The 21,081-nt window shown below is 28.7% G+C and overlaps 1 protein-coding gene across 5 annotated transcripts; it reads right to left on the bottom strand.

Annotated features, from left to right (window-relative positions):
* Window positions 1-11,865: 11,865 nt before the first annotated feature.
* On the bottom strand, window positions 11,866-15,936 carry LOC113848587 (eukaryotic translation initiation factor 3 subunit D-like). Of its 5 annotated transcripts, none has more exons than XR_003501887.1 (3): window positions 14,185-15,934; window positions 13,319-13,457; window positions 12,202-12,572 (listed from the first exon to the last, which is right to left on the bottom strand). XR_003501887.1 is itself a non-coding variant. In XM_027478179.1 (3 exons), exon 1 carries the CDS (start codon window positions 15,875-15,877, stop codon window positions 14,186-14,188), a length of 1,692 nt encoding a protein of 563 aa, XP_027333980.1. In that variant the 5' UTR covers window positions 15,878-15,931; the 3' UTR covers window positions 12,202-12,572; window positions 13,661-13,707; window position 14,185. The 5 variants fall into 5 exon arrangements, 4 of the variants coding, with proteins under 4 accessions (XP_027333979.1, XP_027333978.1, XP_027333980.1 ...); XM_027478179.1 differs by lacking the exon at window positions 13,319-13,457 and adding an exon at window positions 13,661-13,707 and having other exon boundaries at window positions 14,185-15,931; XM_027478178.1 differs by having other exon boundaries at window positions 11,866-13,457; window positions 14,185-15,935.
* Between the last annotated feature and the right edge of the window lie 5,145 nt (window positions 15,937-21,081).

The following is a 21,081-nucleotide window of genomic DNA, read 5'->3' as shown; positions in this document are numbered from 1 at the left end:
GTTATAGGCTGCTGTGCTTTGTGTGGTACTGAGGAGTGTTGAAGGCGCATGGGTGGTATTTATACTTAAGGGAATGAGGCATAAAAGAGGAACATATTCGCGTTTGAATGCATCTTTTTTATTATCTGACTTTGCCCTACGCGAATGTATTCTATTCATGAAGGGAAATTTCTCAGCATTTGTTACATATACATTGGGTTTATGATATATATGCTAATTTGAGAAAGAAAATGGAAAAAGGTAATCACCCTCACCCATGTAGGTAGCATTTGGGGATGATTGAGTTGGATGGATACAAATTCTTGTGAGGCATATGTTGGGTTTAGAGCTGTCAAAACAGGCAGCTCAGCTCAACAAGGGTAGCGGATTCAAACGGGTCAAGCTTAATTAACTCAAGATAAAAATGAGCTTATACTTTTACTGTCCAAGCCTTATCCTATGCGGGCTAAGGGCTTCTGTAAACTGGCCCAACAACTCAAATAATTTATTTTTCTTATTTTTGTAACATATCATTTTTTTACTATTTTTATAACAAAAAATTATTATTTTTATTGTTATTTTTAGTGTTCGTATTAGGCTATTTTAAGTTATTTTTGTAAGAGCTTAATATATCACTAGTTTTTTTTGTTCAATTTTTGTATTAGACTATTTATTTATTTATTTTTTAAGTTTCAAAAGGCCACTAGTTCTTTTTTTTTTGTAACATTCATTTTTTTTATACACAAAATAAGTCTACAAAATATAAATAAGTTCATAATTAAACAAATTTCTTAAAACAAAAAGGTTCATACACATAAAAAGTCCACAAAAATATAAAACAAGTTCACAAAGATTAAAAAAGTCCATCAAAGATTTAAATATCAAAATTAAGAACATGAAACTTCTTGAAAAAGTTTAGAATCATCAAGAGTAATGGTCTCTTTTCCATTAACATCATCTTCATTATCAAATTCTAAAAAAAATTTGACTATATTAGTAAATTTATATAAAGTTAATTTAATCTAAGATATGACAAATTTGTATTCTAAGAAAAAGGAAAAAATACCTTCAAAGCCATATAACCAACTACGTGTACACAAGAGATGTGAGCACAACATCTTATGTGGAAAAACTCTGCATTAAGTAACAAATTATTGGACAATACTAAATGCTCTTTCAAAAAAATTTGCATGTTGTCATTTGAAGATGCATTGTCTAATGTGAGAGAAAAGATATTTTTTTTATGCCCTAATCTTTCAGAAATTCCAATACCTTCAATGTCAATTCGTGTCTAGTGTGTGAAGGTTTCATGTGAGCAAATGCTAAAATTTTACTATTCAAATTCCAAGTTGAATCAACATAATGAGCTTTTAAAGAAATGAAACCATGATTGGTGCATGCAATCCAAACATCAGAAGTCAAGCAAACTCTCCCAGAAATACGAGCCAATTACAATTTTAACTTCATTTTCTCAACTTCATAAGTTTTCAACACATCACATTTAGTAGTGTTTCTACTAATAGGGATACAATCTTCATTTAAAAACTTCTGATACTTTCTAAACTTTCTCCACTCAACAATATTAAAAGGAGCACCATGCTCAATAATCAACTCAAAGGTAATTTGAGATTAGTAACAGGGTCAAATTTTCTTTTTTGCAATCTTCCTTGTGTATCAATTATCATTTTTCCTACATCTTGAAATTTAGGAATTAACTTACAACCGTTCATATGAAGTTTTAAATGAGTTGTAACATTCTTAGGGTCACACCCTAATTTTTTTTCCACATGCCTTGCATTTACACTTTAGTTTCCCATCTTCAACACTAATTTTCATAAAATAATTCCAAACTTCAAAGGTTAGAGTCTTACGCTTTTTGGTTTGTTTTTCTAACTTTGAGTCATTAATTTCTACTTGTGAACTATTTAAATCTAGTTGAGTTTCAGGTATTAGATTGCTTTCCAATATTTGACAATCTTTTAAATTTTTCAATCCCACACTAGAATCCATTGACAAATTACAAATAATTTAAAACTTATTTAGCTATTTAACCAAAAAGAAAAATTTTAACAACTAAATTAGAATGAGAAACCAACAAGATAATGAATTAATTAAAAATAAACAAATCAATGAGCATCAAGCCAAATTAAATTTGCCTAAAAATAAATAAATATTTATTATGCAAATAGAATATTGGAATGGAAATAAATTACCTTGAATGGAAATATTGGAATATTGGAATGCAAATGCAAATACGATTTGCAATTACAATCTCCGTTCAGTGACCAAATCATGTGGCAATTGGAATTCAAATGTTATTTGCAATTTGTGTTCAATGATAGAGACAAGTGGAGTAGCAGTGTAAAAGTAAATAGTTGAGACGTTTTGAAACTAAAATATATTTCTTTCTAAACTCCTTAAAACTGAGAGTTTAATCTCAATATATATATATATATATATATATATATATATATGTGTGTGTGTGTGTGTGTGGGCTGCCCAAACCCGCATGGGCCAACCCGGTCAAAGTTCTATCAGGTACCGGCCATTTAACGAGTTTTTTGGCCCAATTCATAAGGCTGGCCCATTTTGCTGGCTCTAGTTAGGTTTTCTAACAATTAATAATTGTGCCTAACCACATGCTTCTACCCATATAGAACCAAAATTACAACACAATTATAGATCAATTTTTATGAATCCATACTCCAATTCATGATGAAAACAGAATGAGGAAGCATACTTAAATTTGTCATTGGGAATAATGAAGGTGATCAGATTAACAGTGGGCATATGATCTTCCAAATGTAGAGTGCCTTAAGTTCCTTTTTCAAGTTTCTCTTCTAATGGGGATGAAGAGAAAAGAACAAAATTGGTTCTTTGTATGTTATGTAACTTCCTCTACAAATGGGGATCATAACCCATTAATTTAACTTCTGTCAGTTGCATTTCGAATTTAATATTTTTAATTTAGCCCCTCATCAAATCAGAATATTACTTATGGTATCTACACAGTAACATTTTATGACAATTATGCCCTTAGTCATAAACTCAATATTAACAAACCACTTTATAATTTTGGTTGATCAGATAATGGCCCCTAACCCACTTAAATAATATATATGTGACCCAAAATACTAACAATCTCTCACTGGTCACATATGTATCCTTATAAATGTGTCAGACTTTATGAGCTCAAAAATTGCCATTATATACCTTGGGCATATCCAAATAATCTCATCTATTAGTTATATCAGTACATAGAACCAAAGCAGTTTTCATTATATTAATCATAACTAAACCTATTAATAATTACTAATATTAACACAACCAAAAGGCACAAACTAATCATGAAATATGTAGCATGAAAATCACATGAAGGTAGCCTGTACATGTCAATTTTCAACTAGTCCTACTTTATCTTAGTCAGATCATTCAACAACATTAGTATACAAAGTGTAATAATTGAATATCAAACTTTATTTTGATCAGAAAAATATCCAAATACAAGAGTGTGCATACATAATACTAAATATAGAACGTAAAATACATAAATGACTAACTCTCACTAAACTAAAAATTTCTCAAACTGTAAAACACCCATGCGAGCAGTGTGCTCATGAAAGACCTTGGTTAGAAGACCCTTCGTAAAAGGATCCGCTATCATGGAGATTGTCCCTATGTGTTCTATGGAAATCTGTCCACTTTGTACCCTTTCCTTAACAACTAGGAACTTGATGTCAATGTGTTTTGACTTGGTCGAGCTCCTATTATTGTTGGAATATAAGACAACTGATTTATTGTCACAGTATAACTTAAGTGGTCTTTCAATTCGTTCCACAATTTGCAGCCCAGTGACAAAGTTCCTCAGCCAAATCCCATGATTAGATACCTTACAGCATGCTACAAATTCTGTAGCCATAGTAGATGAAGCAATAAGAGTTTGCTTAGCACTACGCCAAGAAACGGCACCACTAACTAATAGATAGATATAGCCTAAAGTGGATTTCAAACCATCCTTAGATCCAGCAAAATCAAAGTCAGAATATCCAGTGATCTCCAATTAGTCTGACCTCTTATATGTGAGCATATAATCCTTTGTTCTCTTTAAATACCTCATAACCCTTTTGGCTACTTTCCAATGATCCATTCCTGGATTGCTTAAATATCTGCCTAATATCTTAACTATGTATGTTATATCCGAACGCGTACATACTTGGGCATACATCAGACTTCCTACAGCTGATGCATAGGAAATCTTCTGCATTTCCTGAAATTCTAAGTTTCCTTTTGGGCATTGATTTAGACTAAATTTTTCTCCCTTAGCAACTGGAGTATCACCTGACTTACATTCCTGCATGCCAAATCTTTTAAGTATCTTTTTGATATAGCTTCTTTGTGACAATCCTAGAGTACCCTGAGATCGATCTCGTGTATCTGAATTCCTAATACAAAGGAGGCGTCACCAAGACTTTTCATTTAAAAGTTCTTGACAGAAATCTCTTAGTTTCGTGCAACATGCATATATCATTAGTGGCAAGTAGTATGTCATCAACATATAAGACTAAGAAAATGTACTTGCTCCCACTGAATTTGTGATACACACAATCGTCAACAAGATTCATCTTGAAACCAAATGAGAGAATTACTTGATAAAATTTATAGTACCATTGACGAGATGCGTATTTTAGCCCTAAATGGATTTTGTCAGTTTCTAAACCATATTCTTTGGGTCTCCCGACACAAAGTTTTCCGGTTGCACCATATAGATTGTTTTATCAATGTTGCCATTGAGAAACGTCGTCTTGACATCCATTTGATAGAGCTTCAAATCATAATGTGCAACAAGAGCCAAGATTGTCCTAAAAGAGTCTTTCCATGAAACTGGAGAGAAAGTCTCTTTAAAGTCAATCCCTTCCTTTCGGGTATAACCCTTAGCCACAATACGAGTCTTATACCTCTCCACATTACCTTTAGAATCCTGCTTGGTCTTAAATATCCATTTGTAACCATTGGATTTCACACCTTTTGGGAATGAGACAAGTTCCCAAACATTGTTATCTTGCATGGACTTATACTCCTCATTCATTGCTTCAATCCACTTTTTTGAGTTGGAATCCTGCATGGCTTGACGGAAGTTGATTGGGTCATCTTCTATCATACCATTGTTTTCCTCATGTTCCTGGAGAAATACTATGTAATCATCTAGAATAACACTTCTCCTTTCTCTAGTGGATCTCCGCAAAGGTACTGGCTCATGAAGCATAGGTTCTTGAAAATCTTGAGTTTGTTATTCATAAACAACTGAATTGTCTTGAATGGGAGATTCAATAACAATATTTTCTTGAGGTTTCGAACTTGCTTTATCAAAAGCAACTATATGAATCAATTCTAGAATTGTTACCGATTCTTCCTCTAAGATAAAGTCTTTAACCTTATTCTTCCCCCCAAATTCAATATCCTCAAAGAATGTAGTAGTTCCCGTCTCAAAACTTGTCTTTGATTTGGGATCATAAAATTTATAGCCCTTGGATCTTTCAAAATAACCAATAAAGTAGTTGCTCACTGTTCAAGAGTCTAATATTTTTTCATTTGCCTTATAAAGGCCTTACTTTAGTTGGACATCCTCATACATGAAAATGTTTTAGACTAGGCTTTCGTCCAACCTAAAGCTCATAAGGTATTTTGACAGCTGCCTTGGTTGGCACTCTATTTAGAATGTAAACTACAGTCTTTAATGCCTCTTCCTAGAGTGACTCTAGCAAGGTAGGATGACAAATCATGCTCCTTACCATATTCTTCAGAGTCCAGTTTCTTCTTTCAGCCACACCATGTGTATTATGGGACAATTCCATATTTCTCTAGGTACTTGGCCTAATACTTCATGGAAATCAAGCTCTGAAGAAGAGCACTTGTTTCTACCTTATCGCTTTTTGCAAAACGCTTTTCAATTTTTGTAAGGAAATCTTTGGCACTTGTTATCTCTTGAGAGACAGCACCCCTAAAGACTTCAGGAATGCCACGCTTAATGATTATAAGATTTACGCGATTTGAGCAATCTCATTTCTCATAATCTTTCCTCTCTTCAGAGGTATTAGAGTCTGTAGGAGAAGTGAGTTTCTCAATCCTTAATGAAAGGTCAAGATCCATACAGTCAAGAATAATTTTCATGTTCTCTTTCCAATCCTTAAAATTTGTTCCATTAAGAACCAAAACCAAATTTAGATGAGCAGATATTGAAGCAATAGTAGCTGAAAAGATCCATGCAGCCAATAATAATTTTCATGTTCTCTTTCTAGTCCTTAAAATTTGTTCCATTAAGAACCGAAACTGAATTTAGATGAGCAGATATTGAAGCAATAATAGTTGAAAAGAGAGCAAAACAAATAGTAATTATGCTCACATCATAATAAAAAAAAATTTAATCATCAATATGTTCAAATAATGGCATAACCCATCTCAAGATACCTAGTGCATCATCAATATCAAGTCTTTGGACAATAACGTTAATTACTAGTGGTACCTTATTGTAATGATCAAACATTAATAATAAAACATTTCAAACAATAAATCTCTCTTTGGATTGATTTATCATTCACAAGTAAAACCTCACAATTACCACATGTTTACCATCACAGGTGTGCATGCAATCCGGCCAAGTACTAATCTTCCTTTAGGCCGATTAATACTTACATGGATAAATATACACACAAACATTTAACATTTCTTATGAAGAATCTACACAAGAGAGGTCACTTTGGCGATTTCTTGATTCGATTAGTTCATTTAAAATGCTAAACTATTGTATAAAATATATAAACAATAACAAAAAAATTTGAATATTGATATTCCAAATGACAAAAAAAAAATCAAGTGATTTATAACTTAAACAGCTTACGTGATATGTTTCATCATGAATTTTGGAAACCATTGGTTTGTGTGTATAGACGCTGAATTTTCTTAAAAAATCGTTCAACAATCATTATAATGACCAGAATTAAATAAAAAAAATATCACATAGATTGTGAAAAACATAATCTGACACAAATTGTCTATAAAAGTGTGTTGCATGACTAAGTTGTACAGGAACCCGAGGCAAAGTCAAATTATTGTAAGAGGAGCCCAATTTGACAGGAACGAGCATAGATATTTTTGGACTCATGGGACAATTATTGTTTGGCATTCCCATCATTAAATCATAGTATAATTAGAAACCCAAATGGGAACCCAAATTAAGTTGTACTTTATCCATTGCAGAGTGCCAACAACAAGAGTAATTTGATACCAATTGCATCATGCGCTAATTTTCCTTGTTCAATTAACAATGAACCGACTCACATAACACCAAACTAACATCATATGCTACAACTCAGAATTATGAAAAATCAATAAATCTTAATTTTGGAACCCTAATTTTAAATTTTTCAAAATTATACATGAATTAAGTATGAGTAGCTCTGATACCATTGTTGGGTTTTCCAACAATTAATAATTGTGCCTAACTACATGCTTTTACCTATATAGAACCAAAATTATAGTACAATTATAGATCAATTCTTATAAACTCATACTCCAATTCATGATGAAAACAGAATGCAGAAGTGTACCTTAATTTGCTTTTGGGAATGATGAAGGTGATGAGATTAACAGTGGGTATATGATCTTCCAAATGTAGAGTGCCTTAAGTTTCCTTTCCAAGTTTCTCTTGTGATGGGGATGAAGAGAAAAGAACAAAATTTGTTCTTTGTACATTTTATTACTTTCTTTACAAATGGGGACCATAACCTATTAATATAACTTCTGTCAATTACATTCTTAATTTAATATTTTTAATTTGACCTCTCATCAAATCAGAATATTACTTATACTATCTACACAATAACTTTTTATAATAATTATGCCTTTGGCCATAAACTCATTTATAATTTTAACTGATCAGATAATAGCCTCTAACACATTTAAATAATATATATGTGACCCAAAAATACTAACATAATAGGGACAACAACCTGAATCTTACACACCTTTTTTTTTTTTAATTAAAACTTTACTTGTTTGGGATATGCGTTTGTCTCATGAGTTTAAGTTTTCTTTTTTAAAAATATTTTTGTACATTCAAATTGAGATATTTTAAGTATCCCTGTACATTAAAGGATATATCTTTTGCATATATAAAAATAGTTATTATTATATACAATAGCATATACAATGTCAAATTTTCAAAATTTGTTTAATGAACAAGTTATTATATTTATTTTTAATCAAGTGTTTATTCAATTATAAGGATAGAATTAATTTATCTTGTTACTTAACTTATCTTATTAAATTAGTATAATTATTGTCTTGAAAATATGATTGAATTAAAGAAAAAAAAATTCATTAGCAACATATTTTAAATTATTCTATTACTTCTTTCTCTTTTCTCCTCTTTATTATCTCTCTTTTCTCTCTTCTCATTCTTCTCTTTTCTCTTCACTCTATTTTTGTATATTTTTAAAACATATTAAATTATTGTTTTATATTTTAAAAATTAAAAAAATAAATTTTTTATATATTTTTTATAAATTTTAAAAAATAACTTATAAAAGTAAAACAAAATAAAATTTAATTTAATAAATATAAACAAAAGAATAATTTTATCATATATTTTTTTATCAAATTTACATTAAATATTGAATATAATAAAAAAAAATATTTTATATTCTTATAATATTTTACTTTTATCCAACACTCCAGTGCTAGCTTGACCACATGCATCGTAAATTGTCCTAATTAATTTGTTTCCATAAAGAGAGAGAAGCCACTACTTGACGAATGGAAGGTTCATGAACATTATAATATGCAAAAGTATTATTATTTTACACTTGTTAATTCTCTTTTTATATTTTTAAAACTTTTTATTATGGATTAAATGTCTTGTAAATTACACTAAATTAAAAGTAAATTCTACATAATTTAATAAATTTCATATAAATTTAATTTTAAATATATTTTTTAATTATTATAAATATAATTGATTTTAGTTTTTGTCCATCGGTTTTTTTAATGCTAATCTTTAAAAAAATTATTTATTTTTAAATAACTCTTGTAAGTAACTACGTGACATAGAAATAGTTATAAAGTGATATTACTAAAAGCATATCATGCTAACACTTAACCATTATAGGATCATTTTAAAAATATAAAATTTGCAAAGAATAAATTAATAAAATAAATTTAAAATCATATTTATAAGTATTAAAAAATGAGTTTTTATTTTTTTAATAATAAAAATGTGTCTGTATTTATTTTTTTACAAGCATTTAATAAGTTGGACTTAAAACATTTGTGAAGGTTTACCAAGAGAGATAAATATAAAATCTTCTCACAACTAAATAATGTAAGAATTTAATATGAGTGAACATATTTTGTTTTAATAATTTTTTTTTTTGGAATTATAAGAAAATTACAGCTTGAAAGATTTATTTATTTATTTATAAAATTTCTTGTAGCGAAAGACATATTGAACCCTTCACATCCGTGTTATTACAAAAAGTAAAATGATTCTCTTCCTTTATAACATGTTGCACCGTAATATCAGTGTTACGAGATTGCAATAGAGTAGTTAGCATTATATTATTATATTTATTGAATAAGCTTAGTTATATTTTATTATTTATTTATTTATTTTGCTATTAAACCAGGTCTGAAAGCTCAAAGAAACAAACAAGATTAAATTAACTATCTAGGAAAACAAGTATCTAGAGAATCCAAAGAGATTAAAGAGAAGGGCCTCATTAAAACAAGTGAAAGAAGACCTAAAATAAGAACTTAGTCAAAAAATCAACACACTAATTAGCTTCTCTTAAGATGTGATTAAATCTAATAAAATTAATCTTTCTAAGTAAATATCTAATATTACAAATTAAGAAAAATAAAAAGTAATTATAATTTTAAATCTTTACAGTGAAAAAAATAACTTTTTTAGAGTCGCTTTTAATCCAAATATAATGAATATTTTTAGATATAACAAGCTTTAATTCTCAAAATATGCTCCGGAGTTCAACAACTAGAGGGGAGCACAAGTCTAAAGCTTTGTGAAATCTAGCAAGAAACCTTCTTCTGAATTCAGTTATTTTTTAAAACTAAATAAATTATTTTTTATTTTTTATCTAAAACCTTTAAATCTTATTTTAAAATTCAGCCAGTTTGTGTGAGTTGAGTCTAAAAAATTCACCAAAATCAGAGTATTGCTTAAGATTCAAAATGTGCTAACATTAACAGTAAGATTTAAACTTATTTTACGAAATACAAATCAAATTCTTTGAGCCAACCTTCGTTGACCGTGATGGAATAATTGAAGGCAAAAAGGGTTCAGTACTGTGAAGGGAGTGATTCTTGCCAAGCATCAATCCCTTGGTTTGTGCTAGGTAAAGGCGACGAGCACAATAGCTCATTTCTACATATATGATTTTCAAGTGCATCCCCACTTTGAGAAGGCATCGAATTCCAGAAATTAACGAGTTATCAACCAAACAGTAATTATTCCGTAACTTTGGAGTGTTACACGCTGCATAAGTAGAAGAGTAGACACAAATGTCTAGAGAATAAGAGAAGCAAGTGTGAACAGTGAATGGATCCTCAACATAAAAAAAAATGCGCATAGTAAAATGCGAACCTTCTATCAGAGAAGAAGTGCAATGAATGGTTTTGCAATGTGAAAGAATCAGATAAACAACTCAATAGAATTGAATTCGAGTCAACAAGAAGGAAACAAACAATTGAAAGGTTAAGATGAAATTCCAGTTGGTACTTGATTGGTTGGTTCTACAACGTTGTTATTATTTCATTTTTAATGATGCATTTGGGAATGAAAAGGCGTTTTATCTTCAATAATGCATTTGGATCTATGAAGTGACCGACTCAATGAATTAGCCTTCATTCCCAAATTTTGTTATAGATTACACGATACCTTAGTCATAATTATATTCATCTTTTCCGACCTCACTATTGTTGAGATGTTTTTATTTAAATACCAGGTTTTCTGCTATTATAAAGGATATTTTGAAAAGTAAATAAATAAAACAAGTGTAAAAGGGGGGAAAACTACAAATAAAAGACTCCTTTTATTTAAAGAAGAGCTAAGTAATGTCTAAGTCCGAGCCCGTTCTTTCGGAGTCCCAAATAATATTTATTAAAAAATGATATTAAACTAAGCATATTTGACATAAGAATACAATATCAATTTTAAGGAATTATATTTTAAGATTTTAGATAGCTTGTAATTATAAAATTAACAAATCTAATGAATAATATATTTTTAATAAAAATAATAACTTTACTTCTAGTTATAATTAAACTATTCCATATACGATTGCACGAGACTTGAAAGATGTTTAAAGGAACTTATACAGAAAACTTATAACTCCTGTAGATTTTTTTTTTATCTAATTTTAATAAATTTATTAGAATAATTTTTTTTAACTTATTTCAATAAATTATATAATTTAACTTATACCATTAATTTTTATATAACAAATATTTATTGAATAAAAATTAAACTATATTTTTAAATCCACTCTTAAAAATAGTGGAATCACCCAAACGAATTCCGATAGTTTTTTACTAACTTGCATCGCCTTTAATGAAATGACAAATTAATTCCAAATGTAGCCTCTTCCCTCCGTTTCCTTCGGTGACAATCTCACCAAAATCAACACTCAATTTACAAAACAAACCAGTAGGTACATACATAACCCGAAAAGAGATATTAAAATATCAATCCTTTATTATTTTTTGTTTAATTCCATTTTAAAAATTAAAATTTTCAAACTTCAAAAGGTATATGCATCCTTAATAAGAGGGGGAAAAGGGTAAAATGTAACGAATATGATGACAAATGAAAAAATAAATATCAAGGGACGTAAAAATTGAATTGCTACACAGAATTGTTTCAAAAAGGGTCCTAAAAGTTCGATGCAATCTTGTATAAATAGCAGAGATGATCCACGCCATACTAATCTTAAATTACTTGGGCCTATATTCTTCCTTTAAGCCCAAAACGACCCTGGCTAGATCTTTAGACCCATTTTATCTAGAATGGGCAGGCTAGTGATAACCTAGTGAAACTCTCCAATCTGACAAATTTAGAAATGAAGTTAGACCAAAAATGTTGGATAATGCCCTAAAAATACGAAATAAAGCATGTTTTAATACTACAAATTTAGTCGTTTACAAATCGAGCGCAAGATAACAATAAATTTATGTTTCGTAGCTTTCAAATCTCAAGACCATTCAGAGCCAACATGGAAATCTCTGAAAACCACATGACAGTAAAAGAAAAAACTAATGAAATTGCTTAATAAAACTAAACCCAAATGAGCGTGATACAATTTTGAAACGCACTGATTCATTCCACTTAAATATGCTAAGGTCTGTAAATCATAGACAGGTGTAGCATAAAAAAATCAGAAAGAGTTTTAAAACTTTTGGTCCAAAGGAACATCACGAAGTTAAATTGCAAAATTTTGGCCGACAAATAAGCAGTGCGAAAGAGAAAATGATCGAGTCCAATCTGCTCCCAAGTGAACGGCCATTAATCCAAGTAAACATCTGACCTGCACCGACCCAAAAAATCACACGTTATCTACGAGTAAATATTATTAGCAAAATTAAAGGTCCAAATTATTATTCTGCCCATCAAACGACATTCAAATGACGTAGTCGTCACTGTTTCTACGATCATTGAATCTCCCTCATCCCAGTAGAAAATGATTATGTCTCCAATAAATGCATAATAATGTTGTGTAAAATTCACTTTAAAAAATAGTTCCAGAAAAGGCACAACAGAATGCTACTTGATTGCCTTTAGTGATCACACATAATAAATAGTTCTGCACCTATCAACATATAACCTGAGTTTTGAGTAGTTCCAGATCTCATTACTCGTACCAAACTTGCTAGTTTTAGATAAATAATTATAAGGCATGTCCTCTTTGGCCTTCAATTTAGGAGACATCCTATACCTCGCTGACACTATAATAGATGCCTCCTCTCTCTTTTCTTTAGAGGGGAAATGAAGAGATTAACTTACTGTTTTGCCTGCCGAAATGTTTAGAAATAAGCTTATTTCGAGAATTCCTTATACATGCACATTAAAGATTCAGTAACTTAATCAGGGTGCTAATATTTTCTCAAGTCATTAAAAATTGTTAATAGATGCCTATGGTCAGGGTCCAAAGACAGTCAAAATCACCAACCAACAAAACAATGACTGGGTGCAGGAAGAGGGAGCAGAATACATTCTGCCTCACAGCAAGTGGTATTAGAGTGATATGGCCACTACAGTGTGTAAAACTCATACATGCACAGGTTAGACACCAGGCACTCCAATTTCCACGTAAGCCTTCTTATCAGCATGGATTTTAGAAGGGGTTTAGAAGGGGGCTCCTCTATACAACAAATCAGGAGGAAGTGCACCAAACAGAAAAACCTAGAAAATTCTGCAAATAAGATGGCCACAAATGTTGACCAAAAATTATTCCATAGCAAGATGAGAGTGCAAGTTGTGAGTATAATGATTAGCAGAATAGAGCCAAGTTGTGAGTATAATGATTAGCAGAATAGCGCCAAAAAACATGAAATATTTCCCAACCAATATCTACTGGATATTCAAACAAATAAGTATGACAGTCCAGATGCATACATATGAGGCACTGGTAGTCTGGCACCAAAATCCCAAATGAGCCCTACCTAAAGAACATCACGGTGAAAATTCAAAATATTTTAAAGTTCTTTAATACTTGAGAGGTGATTAGAATGATCCCAAACACTATTTCCAGGCCAGGAACAACTAAAGATACTTGATACATCAATAATTTATGCACTTGACACACATATAAGTAATGAAAGGGGGGAAGGAGCTATGAATTAAAAGAGATCATAGATCACTCAAGTTTGCAGAAAAGGAATAGGAGACCTCAAAATGCACCGCAATTTCTTTTTTTTAAGTTCTGCACTGATCCTACACATGCAATCAAATCCTTCACAAAACACTGAATAACCAAATACATCATGCCACAACAAGCAAAAAAATAAAAACTGAGCACAACGAATCACGAGGCATTAAGCAACATGTACATTTTCATAACTCCAACAAAAGCCATCATAACACGTCTAATAACATTAATAAAACCCAAATAGACTATGAACCATAGTTAGTAGAATAACCTTAGGCTTGATCATCTATCTGCTTATCTTCCACAGCATTAGTGGTAGCAGCTGCCTCTCCACCCTCAGCACCTTCTGCCGGAGGTTGAACTTGTTCCTCTTCCGGAAGTGGCTCCTCCACGTAGTCATTTTCAAATGCATCAGCGGGAACCTCATAAATCCTAACCTGGGGCTTCGATGGATCCTTCACAAGAACATACTTTCCCTCATTCAATTTCATGCACAAGTCCACAATAGACTTCACAATCCCCCACATATTCGACGTGTTCAAATTAATCTGTGTTGCAAAGTCCCTTGGCTTATATCCAACCACAGCCAAAATGACATGGTTAAAATGATCACGGGGATGAATCCTCGACACATATCCCAACTTCATCATATCCGCACTCGCCAACAGAGCCTGAGCAGTCCATTTAGCCAACTTGTTAGCATTGTTCTTAAGCTCAGTAGCCAACACAGCACCCCTCTGCGTCTCCAACTTTTGCCGCCAATCAACACCCGAATACTTGGGATCAAACTCGTTCAACGCATTCAAAGTAAGGAAAGACCTCTGCTTGTTAACATCAACAACACTATGAACCTCACACCTCGCAACAAGATACATATCATCATCAAGCTTCCACCTCCTATACCTATAAGCCACAGAAGCAACCTCTTCACCTTCATTAGCAAATGGGTTAGGCTCATCAAAAGTAACCTTATTCCCATCCCTAATCAACACCTGCTGAGAGAAATTCTGATTAATATATGCAGCCTCAACACTAAGCGAATGAGCAGAGTTAATATCATCTTTAGCCTCAGGAAGTGGCTCCTGCGAGGTCTCATGAACAGAAAGCAAATCAAGCTGAGATCCATCTCTCTTATCGAAGAACAACTTGTTCCCAACGCGCTGAACAACGATATCCCAAGAGTAAACAGACCTGGGAGCACACATGAGAGTGGAGAGAATAGTATCAGTGGCGAAAACAGTGGCTTTGTCCTCGTTAGCGAGCCTGCGAATAACAGGGTCATCGGTGGTGGTAACCTTGAAGAAGTTCCGATTCTTGAACCTCTCCAGTCTGCGTTCGTTCTTGGGAGTGATGCGATCGTAGGATCGGTCGTAGTACTCAAGAGCGCCGCAGAGGAGAAGGTCTTCGGGTTCGGGAACGCTGAAGGAGAGCTTCGAGAAGGTGGAGAAGGGGATCTGGTCGTGCATGTTCCATTCGGGTTGGATATCCACAGAGGATTTGAAAACTGCAGCTTCACGCCGAGGAGCGTTAGGGTTTGATCGGTTAAGGTGGTAGAGTCGGTCGCGGCGTGCTCTTTCCTTCTCCGCTTCGCGTTTTCGCGCTTCCACCTCTTCGTCACGACGCTGAGGGAGTTGTCGTTGTTGTTGGAATCGCCATTTAGGTCCGAATTTGGGACGCGGAGGGGGCTTGCCGTCGACCAAGCGGAACGACGAGTCGTCGTCGGCCGAAGCAGGGAACGAGTCGTCGTTTGTGAAGTCGAAGACGGAATCGGCCGGGTTCTTTGGGCGAGCCGGGTTATTGAAGTTGCGGGTCCAATCGGCGATTCGGCCCACTTTGTCGGAGCGGGAGAAGGGTGCGAAAGGAACGTTGAGTGGGAGGTTGGTGGTGGTACCGGAAGCGGTATCTGGTGGACCCCAACCGTCGGGGTTGAAAGGGACGGCTCCGACTTCGAAGGTTCCTACCATTGGCGCAATATGTGAAATCTGCGAAACAGAGTGGTGTGCTCTGAGAGCAGAAAGATGAGTGAGAAACCCTAACCCTTCATCGCCAATAAGGTTTTATACTGTCGCTTTTTTGGCATTGCCCCTGCCAAGTCGTTTAATTACGGATTTGTCATTGCAGTTCTGGGCTCTGAATTTGTGCGCTGTTCTTCTTGGGCCTGTTCCTTCCCCTTTGCCTGGGCTTTCAAGTCGTTTAATTATTCACTCGCAATGTTCGAAAACAAAATGTGTCCCCCAAAATTACTGAGACAAATTTTTACATTCCCTTCCCCACATGAAAAATAAATATACTAAAAATGTGAATATATATTTGCATTGGTCAATCTTTACATCACCAATTTCAATTTTTATTCTTTAAATAAAATTTATATTACTTTAAATTTTAAGTTATGATACACAATATCAAATTAAAAATATATTTCTAATTCAGATAAAATTTATTTTAAAATTATTATAAATTTAACCATTTTTATTATAATTTAATTTTAGTATTTATAATTTTAATAAATTATATCATTAAAAAAATGTGTATTGATTTTAAATAATTTTCTTATAATTTTTCATATAGTTTTAAAACCTTGTCTTTTTAATTTATTTATATATATGGTAAATAAAAAAATATCAAAGTCAATACAAAAAAATTATTTTTATTTTTTTATAATTTTTTAAAAAAATTATCATGTGATGCACAAAAATTTGGTAATTGATGAGTAGGCAAAGGTTTATTAGGAAATGTTAATAAACGTTTATATTTTTTATACTCTATTTATTTTTAATATTTGTATTTGATGCGTGTGCAGGTGATATGTAAATGTCTAAAATTTATTTGTGTTAAAACTATACAAAAAGAGTTCATGAAAAATTAATATTATAAATTTATTTAATGTGATTGTAATTTGCAACAAAATACAATGTTGTTAGATATCGTATTGTAATATAAAATTATTTTTTAATCATTTTTTTGTATAATCTATTAAACACTTTTGACACTATTAAAATTATAGATTATTTTTACATCAGTAAAAATTTATGTATAAGTTTTACAGACTTAATTTTTATATTGGAATTTTAAACTATTATTAAGCATTGGATTTAAGTAAACAATGAGAGAGTAAGTTGAAAATTTATCATTTTTATCTATAATTTTATAAATTAAAACATATTAATGTAATAATTAGGAAAATTACACAACAATTAATGTTAAATTTTATAATATAGGATGACAGAGTTTTTCTTAATCAAACCACATTAACTAAATAGTATAATTTATAAATAGACTAGGAAATATGCTCGTGCAATTTATTCTTTTATGAAATTAATTTATTTTAAAATATAAAATATATAATTTAAATATAAAAATATATAAATATAATAAAAAAATTATTTGTCAAAATAAATTATTATTTAAAATATGTATAATTTAGTCTATCTTATTTTTAAAATGTAAAAATAAAATTTATATTATTTTATGATATCATAAATCATTTATTATTATAAAATTTTAAATAAATAATTATAACAATAAATTATTAAATACAATAAATTTTTTAATAAAAGTTATAAAATTTAAATAAAAAATTTTATAATTTTTTATTTATATATTTTTTAATTAAATTTATATGATAAACTATCTATTTATAATTATAATTTCAAATTATTAATAAAATTTTACTATATAATTATTAAAACATAATATCATATTTTTTTAAAATAACTTATCTGACTAATATATAAAAAATAAAGTATTTATTCAATGAAATTTTAAAAATTTTCTTTCAATATCAATATATACAAAATTATATGTTAATATTGAAAAATAAAAATATATTAAAATTTTTATATATAAATAAAATTTTCATACAAAAAGATTGTAAATAAAAATTAATAATAATGTAATATATATACTGAATTTAAAAGTTTATTTTTTGATAAAAAAAAATGTAAAATTGAGTTTTTTTTTTTAAATGATTAAATTATTTTATATTTTTTGATAATTTAATAGAATTAATATTAATTAACATTATAAATAAATAAATTTTATTTAATAACTAATTAAGTATAATAAATTTATGTTATTTGAGTCATAAAATTAAAATAATAAATTTATTAAATTTCTATCTTATTGTTTTTTAATTTTTGAAAATAATTAATACAGTTTGTTTATTATTTATCGTTTAATTAAGAATTAATAAAAATAAATATATCTATAAACTAATTTAATAATAAAATAATATTTTAAAAATTTTATTAAAAGAACAAATATTAATTTAAATAAATTTTAAAAAATAAATTTAAAATGCTATATAAAAGAAAACATATAGATTGACTAAAAATAAGTATAAAAAATATATTATTACTATGTCTCTAATTATTTTAAAAATATATAAATATAACTTTAATATAAATAAATTAAAATATTATATTGCTATTAAAAAAATAGATGTGTTTTAATCATTTTGACGTAGATATAGTAAATTAAAGATTTAATTTTTATTTTCAAATATATTTTTTGTTTATCTCTCTATTATATTACCTAGTTCTACAAAAAGATATCCATATTTAGTAAATCTGATTTTATTTTTTAAATAAAAATAAATATAATTTTAAGAATATAACATAATAAATAATTATATTAATAAAAAATATTTGTACTGATTTTATATTTTTATATATAATATTTATATTTTAATTTATATTTAGAAACTAATTGTAAGTTCACAAAATGATTAAATTTTTCTATTAAGAAACACTCTTTTTTGCATTTGTATTTGAATGTTATAATAAAAATTTTCAAAACATTAGAATTTATACTCCAATCTAAAAATTTTAATTAATCATATAGTTAGAATATGAAATTTTAATAAATACATATAATTTGATATGTTAATATAAAAAATATTTTTATAACATTTTAAATACTAATTTCTATCTTTCTTGAAATTAAAGTCTTTTAATAGTTGTAAAGATTTAGACTTCATGCTTATAAAATTTTAAAACAAATGATATATATAGAAATTAAATATAACATTTAAACTTAATTTAAAGTTAAAACGTCATATTTTTCTTTACTTATTCATTCGTTACAATATAAAATTATTAAATATAAAAATAAAACGGTTAAATTATATTCATTTTCATTGTTATGATATTTAATAATTTTTAATTTATTTTAATTATTATAATTAATTAGTTTTAATTGGAGAATTTTGAATTTATCATCATCATTATAGTATTTTATAAAAAAAAATATTACAACAAAATCATTAAGTATAAATATTGTTAATTTTTTAATTTAAAAAAATAAAATTTGTTATCATAATTATTATAATATAAAATATAAATAAAATATTGTCTATGTTAATAGGTTATACATAATTATGATATATCAATTCTTATTAAATTATTGTCTGAAAAAATTAAAATAATAGAAGAGAAAAAAAGAGTAGTTACAAATTTTTAATTAAGATTTAGGTAGAAACTAAAAAAGAAGAATTGTATTTAATATAAAAATTAATCTTTATATTAATTAAATTTACAAATATTAATATAATATAAAATTTATGAATCACATATAAGATTTGTCTAAGAACAAAGTCAATACATAATATATATAATAATAAAGTAAGAGAGATATATAATAAAATAACAAAATTATTTTATAAAATATTTAAATGTTTGGTGACATTTTATTTTTCAGATTTTATACAATATTAAAATCATTTATTCAATACTGCAATAAAAATGATTCAATCTTCTAAATCTTCCATTGTTGTCTTTTGTTCATCAATTTTTAATTCGTCTTCCTCAAGTTACAACCTAAAAGAAAATATCAAATATAAATTACTAATCTAAAAAATTTGAACAATACATTATAAATTTATAATTTATACATTAATTTTTTCCTTCTTTTTGGTAAATTCGGTGTTTCAAAGGTTAGAGATATAGGTGAACAATTTATTACCAAATCATTTTCTTTTGTTTTTGCATTTGTATTATCTAAACCTTCTTCATTCTCAATCTGTAAATATCAAATAATGAAAATAAAGTTATTCATCATTGTATTATAAACATTATAAATGAAAGTAATGAAACTCCAATTTAATCTTCTATATTACCTTCATTATCGGCTTCACAATTTTATTTAGACTGAAATTTTATCTTTCACAACTTTCAAAGTAAGTACTCATTTTTATTTGAATAATATGTGAAGTGCCAATAACCTTTAAAAGTTGTGGAAGCAACTTTAACACTTCACCATCACCTTTAAAAAAATGATTACATAAAAATAGTTATATGTTTTAATATATTTTATTTATATAATCAATTATTTGATTAGATTTTTTAGAAAATTATAAATTAGCACATTTGCTTACAATTTCAGAAGTTAAAATAAGATCTTTTAACTTTACTTATGCTAATTGTTCAACAACTTCATCAAATAAGACAAATATAGTTGAATCTATAGAATCTTTAACATCAAGCTCAAAACAAAACCTATAATATATATAAATTAAGATCATAATATATAATTCAATTTATTTTAATATGAAAATTTAAAAATTAGAATGCATAGTGATAAATTAATTCCCTTATCATTGGATACTTAATGTCTTTATAACACGATTCACATTTAAAATTTGTAGTTGTGAAAGAAACTTTCTTCTTGCAATGGGGGTAAGAAATATAATACTAACCATTTTAAAGCATTATATCGTTCACAGTTATAATACAACTAATTACGGCATTCTAAAAATTAATTAAAAAATTAGTTTAAAAATTAAATAAGAAGAATAAAGTATAAGAGAGATTAAATTTATCATATCACTATTTAATTTTGCCATTGTCAAGATTTCATATATGTTTTTAAAATTTTCTAACTTAGGAAAAATAGTAGATCTTGTATCATCAATATTGTGAGCAATATGCATATCTTTAAAATCCCTTCAACAAAGTGATAATGAATAATTGAAAATATGGTTAAAATAAAAAGTAAAGAATTAGCAATAATTAACGTAACAACGAGATTTTAAATAATTTTAATACCTGAATGAATCTATAAAATGAGTAACTTCTGGTGTGTCAATATTGACATAATTCTATGTTGATTTTGATGTGAAAATATAAATATTACCTATAATACATACACCCATATTTTTTATAATTAAATA

Source organism: Abrus precatorius, unplaced genomic scaffold (assembly GCF_003935025.1).
Source record: "Abrus precatorius isolate BTA unplaced genomic scaffold, Abrus_2018 Scaffold10, whole genome shotgun sequence".
Classification (NCBI taxonomy): Eukaryota; Viridiplantae; Streptophyta; class Magnoliopsida; order Fabales; family Fabaceae; genus Abrus; species Abrus precatorius.
This window is presented reverse-complemented; position numbering and strand designations above follow the sequence as displayed.

Bases quoted from the DNA above. Each gene is read 5' to 3' on its own strand.
- LOC113848587 (XM_027478177.1), bottom strand. From the start codon at position 15,877: ATGGTAGGAACCTTCGAAGTCGGAGCCGTCCCTTTCAACCCCGACGGT.